General features: G+C 48.4%; 2 protein-coding genes across 10 annotated transcripts in view; one reads left to right on the forward strand and one right to left on the reverse strand.

Moving 5' to 3' along the window:
• Positions 1-14,822, reverse strand: part of LOC133160076 (uncharacterized) — a 171,727-nt gene that overhangs the window by 118,449 nt on the left and 38,456 nt on the right. The window lies entirely within an intron of this gene.
• itgb2 (integrin, beta 2) overlaps positions 1-14,822 on the forward strand; it is a 159,069-nt gene that overhangs the window by 73,908 nt on the left and 70,339 nt on the right. For 8 of the 9 annotated variants that reach the window (XM_061287626.1, XM_061287627.1, XM_061287628.1 and 5 more), the window contains one exon: positions 14,395-14,553. The exons of the other annotated variant lie outside the window; for it this stretch is intronic. In XM_061287626.1, coding sequence (XP_061143610.1) covers positions 14,395-14,553 — 159 coding nt within the window. The remainder of the gene's footprint in view (positions 1-14,394; positions 14,554-14,822) is intronic. 9 annotated transcript variants of the gene reach the window in all.

The raw sequence follows: 14,822 nt of genomic DNA on the forward strand, positions 1-14,822 counted from the left end.
TATAGAAAATCCGTGTCGAGCACAGAAGTCCAACAATAGAACACCGCTCGGGTTCAGATCGGGGGGGCCGTTCCTCCCAATCACGCCCTTCCAGGTCTCACTGTCATTGCCCACGTGCGCATTGAAGTCATCCAGTAGAACAATGGAGTCCCCAGAAGGAGCGCCCTCAGCACTTCCTCGAGGGACTCCAAGAAGGGTGGGTACTCTGAGCTTCCGTTTGGTGCATAGACACAAACAACAGTCAGGACCCATCCCCCCACCCGAAGGCGGAGGGAGGCTACCCTCTCGTTCACCGGGGTGAACCCCACTGTGCAGGCGCCCAGCCAGGGGGCAATAAGTATACCCACACCGGCTCGACGCCTCTCACCGTGGGCAACTCCAGAGTGGAAAAGAGTCCAGCCCCTCTCGAGAGGGCTTGTACCGGAACCCAAACTGTGCGTGGAGGCAAGTCCGACTATATCTAGTCGGAACTCTTCTGCCTCGCACACCAGCTCGGGCTCCTTTTCAGCCAGAGAGGTGACATTCCATGTCCCAAGAGCCAGCTTCTGCAGCGGGGGATCAGACCGCCAAGGTCCCTGCCTTTGGCCGCCGCCCAGCTCGCACTGCACCCGACCCCTTTGGCCCCTCCCACAGGTGGTGAGAAGGGAAGGGGGACCCACGTTTCCTTTTCGGGCTGTGCCGGGCCCCATGGGCGAAGGCCCGGCCACCAGACGCTCGCCTTCGAGCCCCGCCTCCAGGCCTGGCTCCAGGGGGGGGCCCCGGTGCGCCGCGTCCGGGCGAGGGAAAACGAGATCCATATATTTTGTTTGTCATAAAGGGCTCGTGTGAGCTGTGCTTTGTCTGGCCCCTCACCTAGGACCCGTTTGCCATGGGTGACCCTACCAGGGGCATGAAGCCCCAGACAACATGGCTCCTAGGATCATAGGGGCACGCAAACCCCTCCACCACGATATGGTGACGACTCACAGAGGCATGCATCTATATACATGTAAATGAAAACGATCTCCTTAAACTATTAATTACCTTCTCTTCCAATATTAAACCCAACTTAATCTTACAATTATTCAACTCAAGAATAAACTTTACTCACGACTTTGCTTCTAGCATCCCTCACGGTTAGAAATTAGTTTGTTGAAACTCTTTTTGAACAGATAGAAAAAAGTCAGGACGTAACTGACAACAATACTCCGTCGATGCGTCGGACTCCACGGCGGATGCCGAAGCCACAGATGCGGAGGGCAAAAGTGCCGAGCCCGGGACGCGAGGCCAACCCGGACCGTCCCTTCCCTCCAATCGTCTCAGACGCTCCCGGCGAGGACCGGGCTGGTCAGGATGCCGCCGGTGAAACTCCGCAATGAGCGATGGCTCGAGAATCCAGCAGCCCGGCACCCAAGAGCGGTGCGCGTCCTTGTAACCCTCTCAATCCACAAGGTATTGGAAACCGCGGCCGCGCCGACGCGACCGGAGCAGGGAACGTGTAGGCCGGTTCTCCCTCGATGAGCCGGGGTGGAGAAGGGACGGATGCCGAAGCCATCCTGGTATATCCGAAGACGCAGTGGAACGGAGAAAGTCCTGTGGCCGAGCTGGGAAGAGTGTTGTGAGTGTACTCCACCCATGGCAGCTGTTTGGCCCACCCGCGCTGATCACTGGCGGTCATGCAGCGGAGAGCCTTGCCCAGCTCCTGGTTTTGTCTTTCTGCTTGCCCATTAGTCTGTGGGTGAAACCCCGAAGAAAGGCTCGCAGTGCACCCCAAGAGCCAACAGAATGCTGTCTTCCACTCATCACCTTCCCGGATGCGCACCAGGTGGTATGCATTACGGAGACCTAATTTAGTGAAGATGATGGCTCCTTAGAGGCTCTCAAAGGCGGAAGAAAGGAGGGGCAGTGGATAGCGGTTTTTAATAGTGACGTCATTGAGTCCCCGGGAGTCTATGCACGGGCGGAGCGTGCCGTCCTTTTATCCCACAAAAAAAAATCCTGCTCCTGCAGGCGAAGAGGAAAGCCGGATGATCCTTGCCGCCAGAGAGTCACGAATGTACTCGTCCATGGTCTTGTGCTCCGGAGCGGACAGTGAGTACACGCGGCCCTCGGCGGGAGAGGTGCCGGGTAACAAGTCAATTGCACAATCATAAGAGTGGTGAGGAGGAAGCGCAGTTGCCTTGGTTTTGCAAAAGACATCTCCAAGTTCATGGTAGAGGGCCGGAACCTTGCAAAGGTCTGGCCTGGGACTGAGTGAGGACCCTCCGGTCGCGCTGATGGCCGCCTTCAGGCACTGATCGCTCCACTGCCGCATAATTCCCACCTCCCAGTTCAGCACAGGGTTGTGCTGGCGCAGCCAGTGGTCCCCCAGAACGAGTCGCTGCCCTGGGAGTGACAAAAGAAAAAACGGAATAGTTTCGTGATGATTACCGGAAATGAGTAACCGGCTCCAAATGCGAGCCCGCAGCGTGAATGTTTTGGTATTGGGAGAATGGGTGCCAGTCGAGCTCACGCGGATCCCCTGACGCCGCGTGAGCCCTGGCCTTTTAACGAACATCTGGCAGCCCGATGACCCTCCTTCCCACAAAACAGGCATAAGCCCTGCGTGAAGCGTCTAAGGCAGTGGTCCCCAACCACCGGGCCGCGGACCGATACCGGTCCGTGGGTCACTTGGTACCGGGCCGCCAAGCCGCACAGAATTTCTTTTTTATCGACGATCAATTCAGTCAGGTCAAGACACTCGTCGCGGTCATGTGACATGTTTCCCCAGTCGAGTCCGCAAAGCTAATATGTGGCGACAGGCTAACTAACCAGACAATGAAGCATTCAAAACTGCTTCAACACATGGAGACTAAGCATCCTGCAATAAAAGACAAACCTTAATCACTTCGGGTGTCATTGTCTCCGACTACGTCTAGATGGGACCGGCTCGTTTCTGAGAAACAAATTCAGTGCTCCCACTAATTCAATGTAATGGTGAGTTTTATTTTTGTCATTTGTACTTGTTTTTATGTCAGTCGTATCATTTTATTTCATCGTATTTATATATTTATTATAAATGTATTATTTATTTATTTATTTAAATGTATTATTTATTTATATAAATGCCGGTCCGCGAAAATCTTTCTGACATGTAACCGGTCCGTGGCGCAGAAAAGGTTGGGGACCACTGGTCTAAGGCATTCCTCCGCGGGAAAACGAGCCCTTCCCAGCTCCATCGGCTCGGTTGGTGGTGCGCTCGGTGGCTCCTGCCCTGAGGAGGCGAAGTGGCGACGTGGTGCGCGCGGTGATCTCCGCTCATGTTCGCGCCAATGTGTTTGGATCCGGCGATCGACTCTGGCTGCGAGGTCCATTGCCTCCTCCAGGGTCCTGGGGTGATCATACGCCACCATCCCGTCTTTCATATAAGTCAAATTCAAAGTCAAAGTCTGCTTTATTGTCAATTTCTTCACATGGCAAGACATACAAAGAGCCCGAAATTACGTTTCCTACTATCCCACGGTGACAAGACATATTACACATTACAAAAGGTAAAAATAAGAAGGCACATACAATGAATAAATAAGAGCAATGAATAAATAAGAGCAACTTGGTGGAAATGGTGCAATTGTGCTTACAGCAGACAGTCAGTATAATAGCGCAAAAGTACAGACGGAGTAGTGCAAGTGGAGTTGTGCAAGGCAGGCAACGTGACCCAAAAGGCCAGGACGTTATGCAGGCGAGGGTGGAGGGGGGAGAGAGTTCAGGATCCTAACAGCCTGGAGTATAAAGCTGTTGGTGAGTCTGGTGGTGCGGGAGCGCAGGCTTCTGTACCTCTTCCCAGAGGGCAGTAGATCAAACAAAGTGTGAGCGGGGTGACTCACATCACTCACAATCGTGGTCGCCTTGCGAGTGAGATGGGAGATGTAAATGTCCTTCAGGGAGGGGAGTGAAGCACCAATAATCCTTCCAGCTGTGTACACTATGCGCTGCAAGGCCTTCCTGTTGTACTCAGTGCAGCTTCCACCCCTACAGCAATACAACTGGAGAGGACGCTCTCAATGGTGCCTCGATAGAATGTGGTCATGATGGTTGGTGGAGAACTTACTTGCCTGAGTTTCCGGAGGAAGTACAGGCAGCGCTGAGCTTTCTTCGCCGGTGATGCAGTGTTGGTGGTCCAGGAAAGGTCTTCACTGATGTGCACCCCCAGGAATCTGGTGCTGCTCACTCGCTCCACCACAGCACCTTCGATGGTCAGTGGCAGGTGTTGGGTGTGACCCTTCCAGAGATCAACAACAATCTCCTTGGTCTTGCTGACGTTCAGCAGGAGGTTGTTGTCCCTGCACCACATGGTCAGAAGGTCGAGGCCTGAGGCCGTGGAGGAAGGTGCTTACCAGGGCCGGGGTGTTCCAGCGGCTACTTCCGGCCAATGTCTGGAACTTGAGGGTGTATTTGGCTACCGACCAGCTTCCCTGGCGGCGGAGCCTAGGTCAAACAGGCGGAGTAATTCCTCCGCGAAGTCGTGGAAACTGTCCCATGCCGGGGCCCCCCTCTCGTACTCGGCCAATCCCCACAATTGCGCCTCGCCCGTAAGGTGGGTCAACAATGAACCCCACCTTGGCTGGTTCGGACACAAAGGTAACTGGCTGGAGACCAAACATGATGCGGCAGTTGGTTACAAAAGCCCAGACGTGCTTGGGATCGCTGCTGAACTTCTCAATGTTGCCAAGGCGGGGCTCTGGCACGACCACGAGTCTCCTAGCCTCTGGGGCTGGCCGGGCCGTGTGCATGGGACTGGGCGTGGGCGGAGCCGAGGACGGATGACGGGTTGCATGCCGGGTTGCCAGCTCTTGGAGGGTGCCAAGTACCTGGGTCTTCTCCCGCTGTTGCAGCTCGATCTGCCGCTGCTGCAGCTGTTGTTACTGTTTTTGGCCCATCTCGATGAGGGTCCGTAGATCAGGCTGCTAACAGCGGTCTCTGCACGCTCCAGTAGGTAGAATGTGTCCGGGTCGCTTGCTGGCTGCATGGTGCTGGTCAGCTTGTACTGTAACGAACGGACAGTGCAGCCAAGTGCGGTGATGACACAGAGTTTATTGTCAAGGGGAAGGGGATCGGTGTAGGGCTGGAGCGGTGTACGGGCGAAGCCGAGTTTGTCGGGCGTGGATGGCTGGATGGCGTACCAGGGACCGGAGTGATCGGTGGGACTTCTCACTTGCGAGAGCAGATCGCAGCCAGGATTGGTCTAAAGAGGATAGCGGCTGACTGGGGAGCAGGTCGGACAAGACAAAAAGGTCAAGAATTGAGTCGGAATGAATCGGGGACTCAAGCTTTCTTGGACCAGTGTGCACACGGACATCACGAGACAAGCTGACGGAGAGTGTTCCGCTGGCTGCACTGATATAACGCTCTCAATGAGCCCGTGCCAGGTGACGATGATTTCGGCGACAAGGGGGGCGTGGTCGAGTGGCCGGTGGCGCCTGCGCATGACATTCTTTCTATTATGTTTCCATCTATTTGTACTTCAACATCAGTTAGTTTGCAACGTTAACCAAAAATCATGAGTTTGGTTTTACTCAAATTAGGTGTTAATTTATTAGCGTCAAACCGTGTTTTCACTTTTATCATTTCCATATTAATCAAATTTAAAGGTTCTTTTAAATTTTCCTCTTAGCAAAACATATTTGTATCGTCAGCAAAAACTAAATGTTTTAATAACTTTGAAACATTTCATAGGTCAATGATGTAAAGATTGAACAGTTTGGGGCTCAATACCGACCCCTGGGGGAGACCGCAGGGAGTGTTTAAACATGAAGATGGGTGTCTGTTACTTATAGCATTTAGTAAATGCCAGTCAGTACTTCAACATCAGTTAGTTTACAACGTTAACCAAAAATCATGAGTTTGGTTTTACTCAAATTAGGTGTTAATTTATTAGCGTCAAACCGTGTTTTCACTTTTTTCATTTCCATATTAATCAAATTTAAAGGTTCTTTTAAATTTTCCTCTTAGCAAAACATATTTGTATCGTCAGCAAAAACTAAATTTTTTAATAACTTTGAAACATTTCATAGGTCAATGATGTAAAGATTGAACAGTTTGGGGCTCAATACCGACCCCTGGGGGACACCGCAGGGAGTGTTTAAACATGAAGATGGGTGTCTGTTACTTATAGCATTTAGTAAATGCCAGTCACATGGGGCAGGATCTCATCTGCAACCTGAAAAGGGCACACCACACTTTTTAGACAGTTCCATTTGAGATTTGGAGAAGCTGATTTGTCATGCCTCATCCCCAGTTTTGGTTATGTGTCTGTGTGCTCGCCCCTCCCTTCCTGTGGGCCCTTGGTTAATGTAACCACACGCACCTGCCTCTCGTTACCTGTGATGTATTTAAGTTCTGTTTGCGGGTCACTCCCCGTCGGAGCATTGTGCGTAAGATGTGGACTATGCATGTCTCACGGTCACGTTTTGTTTGGTTCCTGTCTTTTTTTTCACGCTTTGGTCTGTTAGTCTTGTTAGTTGGTTGTTTAGTCACGTCAGTTTGCCGAGTCTTTTGAGTTTGCTGCAATAAACCCTGGTCCAAGCTGCACTTGGTCGCCCTGCTCCATTTCTCTACTCCGCACCGTGACAGAATGCTCCGACCATCACAGCGACCAGCGCTTGGACCTTCCAGGATCAGCTCCCGTCCGCGACGCGCAATCCACGCCCGTCGTTCGAGCAGGTTCCAGCGCCATGGGCTTCGCGGTCGCCGTCGGACTTCGCTCCAGCGACGCCGGATCCGCGGCCGCCATCAGAGTTCCTCCCGGTGTGATCGGCTCCGCTGTTGCAATCGGACTTCGCCCATCTGCGACGCCAGACTCGCGGTCGCCGTCGGACTTCGCTCCAGCGACGCAGGATCCGCGGCCGCCATCAGAGTTCCTCCCGGCGCCATCGGCTCGACGGCTGCCATCGGACTTTGCTCCAGCGACGCTGGACCCACGGCCGCCGTTGGTCCTTGTGCCAGCAGCACCCGACCCCACATCTAGGAAGGCAACATGCTCGACTCCTGCTGCTGCGCACAACTCCGCCTCCCAGAATGCCAATTGCGGTTTTGTTTCCCCGGGTGTTCGCCAATTGCGGTTTTGTGTCCCCGGGTGTCCGCCGATTGCGGCTCTGTTTCCCTGGGTGTCCGCCGATTGCGGCTTTGTTTCCCCGGGTGTCCGCCGATTGCGGTTCCGTTTGCCTTACTCGCCGCCCGAGTGCGGATCTGTTTGCCCCTAGTCGCTGCCCGAGTGCGGATCTGTTTGCCCCTAGTCGCCGCCCGAGTGCGGATCTGTTTGCCCCTCGTCGCCGCCCGAGTGCGGATCTGTTTGCCCCTAGTCGCCGCCCGAGTGCGGATCTGTTTGCCCCTAGTCGCCGCCCGAGTGCGGATCTGTTTGCCCCTAGTCGCCGCCCGAGTGCGGATGTGTTTGCCCCTAGTCGCCGCCCGAGTGCGGATCTGTTTGCCCCTAGTCGCCGCCCAAGTGCGGATCTGTTTGCTTCTAGTCGCCGCCCGAGTGCGGATCGGTTTGCCCCTAGTCGCCGCCCGTGTGCGGATCGGTTTGCCCCTAGTCGCCGCCCGAGTGCGGATCTGTTTGCCCCTAGTCGCCGCCCGAGTGCGGATCTGTTTGCTCCTAGTCGCCGCCCGAGTGCGGATCGGTTTGCCCCTAGTCGCCGCCCGAGTGCGGATCTGTTTGCCCCTAGTCGCCGCCCCAGTGCGGCTCTCTGCCCCTAGTCGCCGCCCGAGTGCGGCTCTCTGCCCCTAGTCGTCGCCCGAGTGCGGCTCTCTGCCCTTAGTCGTCGCCCGAGTGCGGCTCTCTGCCCCTAGTCGCCGCCCGAGTGCGGCGCTCTGCCCCTAGTCGCCGCCCGAGTGCGGCGCTCTGCCCCCCCGGCCTCCCGCGTGCCGCCGTGGGGGGTTGGATTTTTGGGACGTCGGGAGCCGTCCCTTGTGGGGGGGCTTCTGTCATGCCTCATCCCCAGTTTTGGTTATGTGTCTGTGTGCTCGCCCCTCCCTTCCTGTGGGCCCTTGATTAATGTAACCACACGCACCTGCCTCTCGTTACCTGTGATGTATTTAAGTTCTGTTTGCGGGTCACTCCCCGTCGGAGCATTGTGCGTAAGATGTGGACAATGCATGTCTCACGGTCACGGTTTGTTTGGTTCCTGTCTTTTGTTTCACGCTTTGGTCTGTTAGTCTTGTTAGTTGGTTGTTTAGTCACGTCAGTTTGCCGAGTCTTTTGAGTTTGCTGCGATAAACCCTGGTCCAAGCTGCACTTGGTCGCCCTGCTCTATTTCTCTACTCCGCACCGTGACATGATTTCTGTCAATCATGTCACACTCTTCTGTGAACTCTATTGAGAGTTGATTGCATCTTGATGAAACCAAGAGAACAAGATCTGCAAAAATCAAACATGTAATGGTGAGGTTACCAACACCTTCATCACCATGGCTGTGTACACAAATTCATTCTATAAAAGTTAGGGACAAAATCTTTGACAAAGGGCAGCCTTGGAGGAATCCAGCAAGCACTGGAAACAAATCTGACGTACAGCAGGCAATGTGGAGTAAACTGTGTCACTGGTAGTACGGGACCTAACAGCCAATACTAGGCAATCCGGTATGCTGTACTTTTGGAGCAAGGGCTGTGGACTCGGTCGGACTTTTGCACCGAGTCCGAGTCCGGCCTCTTGGCCATGAGTCCGAGTCCGGCTGTCCATTTTTTCTGTTAATTCATGTGACTGCTTAGTTTTTATTCAAGGCTAATTTAGATCAAAATCTAAATAATTACAACAGTTTTGTGATGGCTTTGTCTTTATTAAACATATAAACGAATACAATAAACAGATACTTTCAAGTTTTAATCAGTAATTACACCATTATAGGTCAGACATTTATCTAAACACAAATAATTAGTGACGAACCCTTATTTGGAAAGCGAAAAACCCATGTCGTACGGCGTCAGCACTATGTTGTTTTCAACAAAAACATGAACTCACGTTTGCGTCAGTCAATTTTAATTTTTATAAAGGATTATTCTCATTTGATGCCATCCGCGTTCTGCCATTGAAGCGGGGTGCATTCAAAGACCAGTCGTACAGACGGAACACTCATTCACTTCACCAAAACGCAACAATATAATTACGTGAGCTCTTTGCATAAACATCGATGCAAAGAAACTCCTCTTTTTGGGTACAGGCTACAAGGAGTATATATTACAAAGGAGACTTTCTACTTAATTGTGATCATCATTCATCCATCCATCCATTTTATTTTATTACTCAGGTATTTTCAAAGCAAATTAATATTGTTGCATTTATTAATTTGCTTTAACATGACAGCACAATATAATTAAAAGCTGACACGATAGCAATGTCAAACGTGTTCATTTAAGAAAAAGCCACACACGTTTTGTGGTCAAATCTTTCATAACGAGAATGATTTGAGTGAATTGATTTTACAATTTTTATCCCCCCTCCCCACTGTTAGGGTGGTGCTCACTCTAACTTATTTTGCAAGAACCACACAGGAGTCAAGCAAGTCATTCTAGACACCTGCAGGCGGAGAGTTCACTCGTCGCTGTGCTTACAGCGATGGTCGAATGAAGTCTGACTCAGGCCTCGTCAGGTGCTTATTTATTGAGACAAACAGAGTGGGGTTGAAAGTGGGGGTGTGGGAACACACAGGATAGGGTGAGGCCGGTCCCCTGCTGATCAAAGCATAGCAGGGGGCCTTTTACGACTTTCTGTAAACAAAGCAACTTTGATTGCTTCCTCTGCGTCTAGTCAATCAGTTGAAAAGATCTTAGCACTTTGGTCAACTACTTTTGTCTAGACAGGACAAGCTAGTTAAATTATTACAGGTTACATACCAACATAATCATACGATGACGATATTCTGCAAACCCTAACACCCACCATCTGTCACTTTCCTTGGGACAAAAGGAGCCTTCAGAACTGAAATTTCTTCTCAATTATTCATTCAAATCAATTCACTCAAATCATTCTCGTTATGAAAGATTTGATAACAAAACGTTTCCGTCTTTACGACTGGTCTTTGAATGCACCCCGCTTCAATGGCAGAACGCGGATGAATTTAAAGACATCAAATGAGAATAATCCTTTATAAAAATTAAAATCGACTGACGCAAACGTGAGTTCATGTTTTTATTGAAAACAACATAGTGCTGACGCAGTACGACATCGGTTTTGCGCTATAATTCGAGGTAGTCCACCCTCACCCAAAGTTAAGGTTTTATGGGAATATTATTGTCATAATTGTCTGGACCATATATGATAATTGTTTAATAGTAGTTATTGATAGATCTTAAAGATGTCAAGTTATAGGTGCATAAGACTATGTTGTTCATGCATATAGCACGTTCATTGTAAGAGGGGAAGAGATGTGTATTTTGGGCTAACTCAAATTCCGTTGTAGAAAACCCCCGGAAGTGGGATGGGCATTCTGTGTTGTTGTGGTACGCCCTGTGAACGCACTGTGAGTAAGGAATAAAGCAGTTATCATTCACGTCGTTGTCCGATCCATTCTTGCTATCTAAGAACCTGGAAAATAGTAAGGATATAACATATATCACGGGTCATAACGACGAGTTTGATGGAGTTTTTACTGCTTCTTCCAACTCCTACCGCGCTGACTGTAACCTGACACTCTCTGGCTGCGTCTTGCCTCTTTTTTTTATTGTCGGACTCGGTGGACTCGGTCAAAATCAGCACTGAGTCCGACCGAGTCCGAGTCCCCGAGTCCCCGAGTCCGAACCGAGTCCACAGCCCTGGTGCTAGATTAAGCAAGCAACATGAGGCTAACCCGATTCATGTCCCTTCGCCTTTCAGCCTTCTATCCCAGCATGTGCGTCTCACATTTCTTCCTTGCATCATTACATCCTCCTGTTTGTCCCGCTGTTGTTTCAGGAACCAAACTCTTTTGAATAGAAGTGTGGAGCAGATATTTGTCAGCAAGCAAAAATTGTTTAACTAAAAAAAGACCGGTAGATTCACTGGTCACACATGTGCAAGCACTTTTACTCCCAACGTCTTTTATTCTTGAGACAAAATTCCCGAAAAATGCAATTTGTACTGGTTTGGATTCAGGGTTCCTTTTTAGTATAGTGGGGATCAGCTCTGTGATAACATATCGACAACTACCGAAGCGTGACCCAACAGTGACCTGAAGAGGATGAGATGAGCGAATATCGTGCTCGGACAAAGCATTGTGCAAAGGAGGAGACAAGCCATCCTCACGTCTGTCATCATATGGAACGTCAGGTCTATCCCTAGGAAGATGGACAAGCTTGTGGCGCTGACATGAGAGAGACCTCTGGGACATAAACCTGCTGCTTGTTTACTGCTTGAGTTGTGGCTGTGACACTGACACTGGAATCGGTCTTGGTCATTTGTGAGGCACTGGTTTGAATCACTCTTCCCGCTGCAGTGTGTATGTGTTCATGTATATGTTGTTGATATGCTTGAGCACATACAATGGGTGATCTACATTTCTGTCCCCACCTTGCTTGCTATTTCTTTTTGTATTGTTTACTGCAACCACTATTGATGCTGCAAATTTTCCAATTGTGGTACTAATTTAGGTTATCTGAAGTAAGAACTTTAGGGGGCATGGTAAACACCTAGGGGAAAATGTACTTTGTGATAACATATCTGGTCAAAGTAGAATAATTTCTAAACCTTTGATAAGCGCAAAGATATTTCTTAATTGTACAAAGTTTCCCACATACAAACAAATCCTGACTGCTGCCCTTTTACTTAAATTTGAAGCCCATCGATCAGGTTCGGAAATATGAAACTCAAAGAATGTAAACAAATACTGACCGGAAGACCCTTCAAATTCAATGTCACACTTATGTGTAATAAATGTTTTGGGTGTGGCAGCAAAACTGGTTTGCTATGTTGGTAGGTACCCTAATTGTATTACATTTATATGAAAAAAATATTTGAAGGATGCAGAGAGGCTAACTGAAAGTGGCTTTTAAATGTAATTTACAGTTTTTTTCCCGTGTATAATGCGCAAAATTTAACTAATTTATTGTCCTAAAATCTGGGGTGCGCATTATACATGGGTACAATATATATATATTTTTTTTAATAAAATCATGGTACAACAAAACCAACAACAGGACTGACCGACAAAGTCGTGGAACAAAAAGACAGGGTGACATTACTAAAGACAGGAACAGAAACCAAACAGACATCATGACAGTAACACATGCAATGATCCGACGGTGAGCGAGGGGCAGACAGGATTTAAATACAAAACACGTTACATTGATTGAGGTGACACAGGAAGGGAGGGGCGACGCGAACAGAAACTATGGCAACCTAGACACATAGCAAAACTGGGGACGATCATGACAAATCTCCCTCGAAATAAAACTTAAAATCACCCCTCTTCTTGTTTGATGTCAATCGCGCATCGCATTCAGCCATCCTGCCCAACACACTTAGTCAGTAAAATTCATAATTGACAACACATCGTTTGATGCGATGGTGCAATCCTTGATGGTGTGTTATTGTCAAATATTGTTTGTTTTTTAATCTCCATCGCGGACCGGACGTCATACGGAGGCAGTATCTCTGCGCATGCGCACTATGGATCCGATGCACAGTAGGGATGGGCGATACCAATGATTTTGGATTCGATCCGATACCAAGTATTTCCTGCCCAAAAATACCCGATATCGATCCAATATCGATCGCGGAAGCGTACATGAATTATTAACCTTTTTAGAAAAACATTAATGGGAGATGCATATTAATAGTATAACTTTAATTAAAAGGAGCTATTCTTTACTTTTTTCTCTCTCTCTCTGTTGTTGGGAAAAAGTTTTGTCTTTTAGTATATTGTAAAAAGAGACATGGTACCAACAGAGATGCAGTGCTTAATCGTCATGAGCAGCAAAACTATCAATTTGTAAAGCCACTGGATACTTACATTTAATATTGTAATACTTTAGTATTGTTTATAGGAAGTGGAGTTACAAATAAAACGAATGGCGTTCGACCACAAATTGAAAAGGGGAAAACTTTATTTATAAATGACTGACTAAAGCGCAGTAATTATTGCTTCAAATAGCACATCAACCACAAATGCTTACGATTTTTGGTTAGCACCTGATACCTGGATATGTCTTGCCTTTCTGAAACGCTGCTTCTAAGGTACTTTGGTACCTTAGCCTCGGTGTGGCTGCAGGGTTTTCCGTCGCTGCCTTAGTGTCTGCGGCACGTTTCAACTGCAGCTCTTCATGAACCGTGGGGTGAATTTTACTTAAATGTTTTGTTAAGTTTGTGGTGTTGCCACAATATTTAATCGTTTTGTGACATATTTCACATCTTGCCTCGTTGTTATTAACTAAAATATAATACCTCCAAACCAGACTTCTCTTACGTTCGGACTGGGCCGCCGCCGTGGCCATGCTTGTTTGTGTTTGGATTGGAACGGGAGGCGGAGGAGGAGGGCTTGGCTTGTGAGAAAAGGGGGCGGGAGCAGAGCAGAGCAGGACACGCCGGTGCAGCAGGCGGAAGGAAAAGTAGTGCTAGCATGAGTACAAGTCATCAAATTGGAGCAGAAAAAAATGAGGAAAAATATAATTAAATAATTGTAAGTATCGATATTTTAGCTAGGGAGATCGATACTCAAAAATGAGCAGCCTGGATCGATATATCGATATTTTGGTATTGATCCGCCTATCCCTAATGCGCAGAACGGATGCGCAAGACACGTCAGCTATATAAAGAGCGAAAGTTGTTTTCTTCCTATTAGTTTCAATTCACAGTTTAATTTGCCTTGTTCCTTTCGTCTCTGCTGTTCACTTCAAACACGCTCCATACGAACGCAATGCTCTCGTATCAGACGTTTGCTCAATCACCTGCTCGTTTGCTGTCACAATGTACCCTACACAAATCAGAAATATTTGTTGCGGCTCCGAGTCACGATGAGGGGCAAGTTTTGGTTTCCAAGGGTGTTTTTATTCCTCTTCAACTTCTCTCCCATACAGAGCCGCCTTTTTCACATGTCCGCACGCCTTTTTCACATGTCCGCACTGATCGCGGTGGTGCCTTTACGGGCAGTCGGAGAAATCAACGCCAACAAAAAAAAATACATCCAGCCTAGTTAAGACCATACCAAAGACTATAAAAATGGGACCCATTGCCTCCCTGCGTGTGTGACGATCATTGGGACTTAAAAAAACAATCACAAAAAAAAAAAAAATGTGGGTGCGTATTATACATGGGTACAGGCTTTTTTCCAGCATCCCTATGCCATTTTTAGGGTGCGTATTATACATGGGGCCGCATTATACACGGTAAAAAACGGTACTTGTAATTGTAAAAACAAATTGTACTTGTAATTTATTTGAAAACTGCTTTGAAAATACACATTTTGTTCATAGGGCAAAATAGGTTGGAGGAACAGTAGCACTCGACTGCTTGTGCTTGCAACTGATGATGGATTTCATATGGCTGGAGATGGAAAATTGGCTGGAATCCTGGAACCAAATGATGAACAGTGCCACATGAGCAACACTCTTTATACCAAGAACAATGAAATGGTATGTGTCGGCACACATGATGATGGGCATTCAATATCCAGGGTCTTTGTCACAGCTACCTAGTGCTGTGCATCAAGTATGGTTATACATAGAGTATATATTATTCATCATTTTTTTAATGTGTTTGATCATGTTATTGCAATTTTGTATTGTCTCTTCAGATTACGTATAGTAATGTAAACCTTATGTTGTGTTTAAGTTAAAAGTTAAGTTAAAGTCCCAATGATCGTCTCACATACACATCTGGGTGTGGTGAAATTTGTCCTCTG

The sequence above is a fragment of the Syngnathus typhle genome, linkage group LG9, assembly GCF_033458585.1.
Source record: "Syngnathus typhle isolate RoL2023-S1 ecotype Sweden linkage group LG9, RoL_Styp_1.0, whole genome shotgun sequence".
NCBI lineage: Eukaryota > Metazoa > Chordata > Actinopteri > Syngnathiformes > Syngnathidae > Syngnathus > Syngnathus typhle.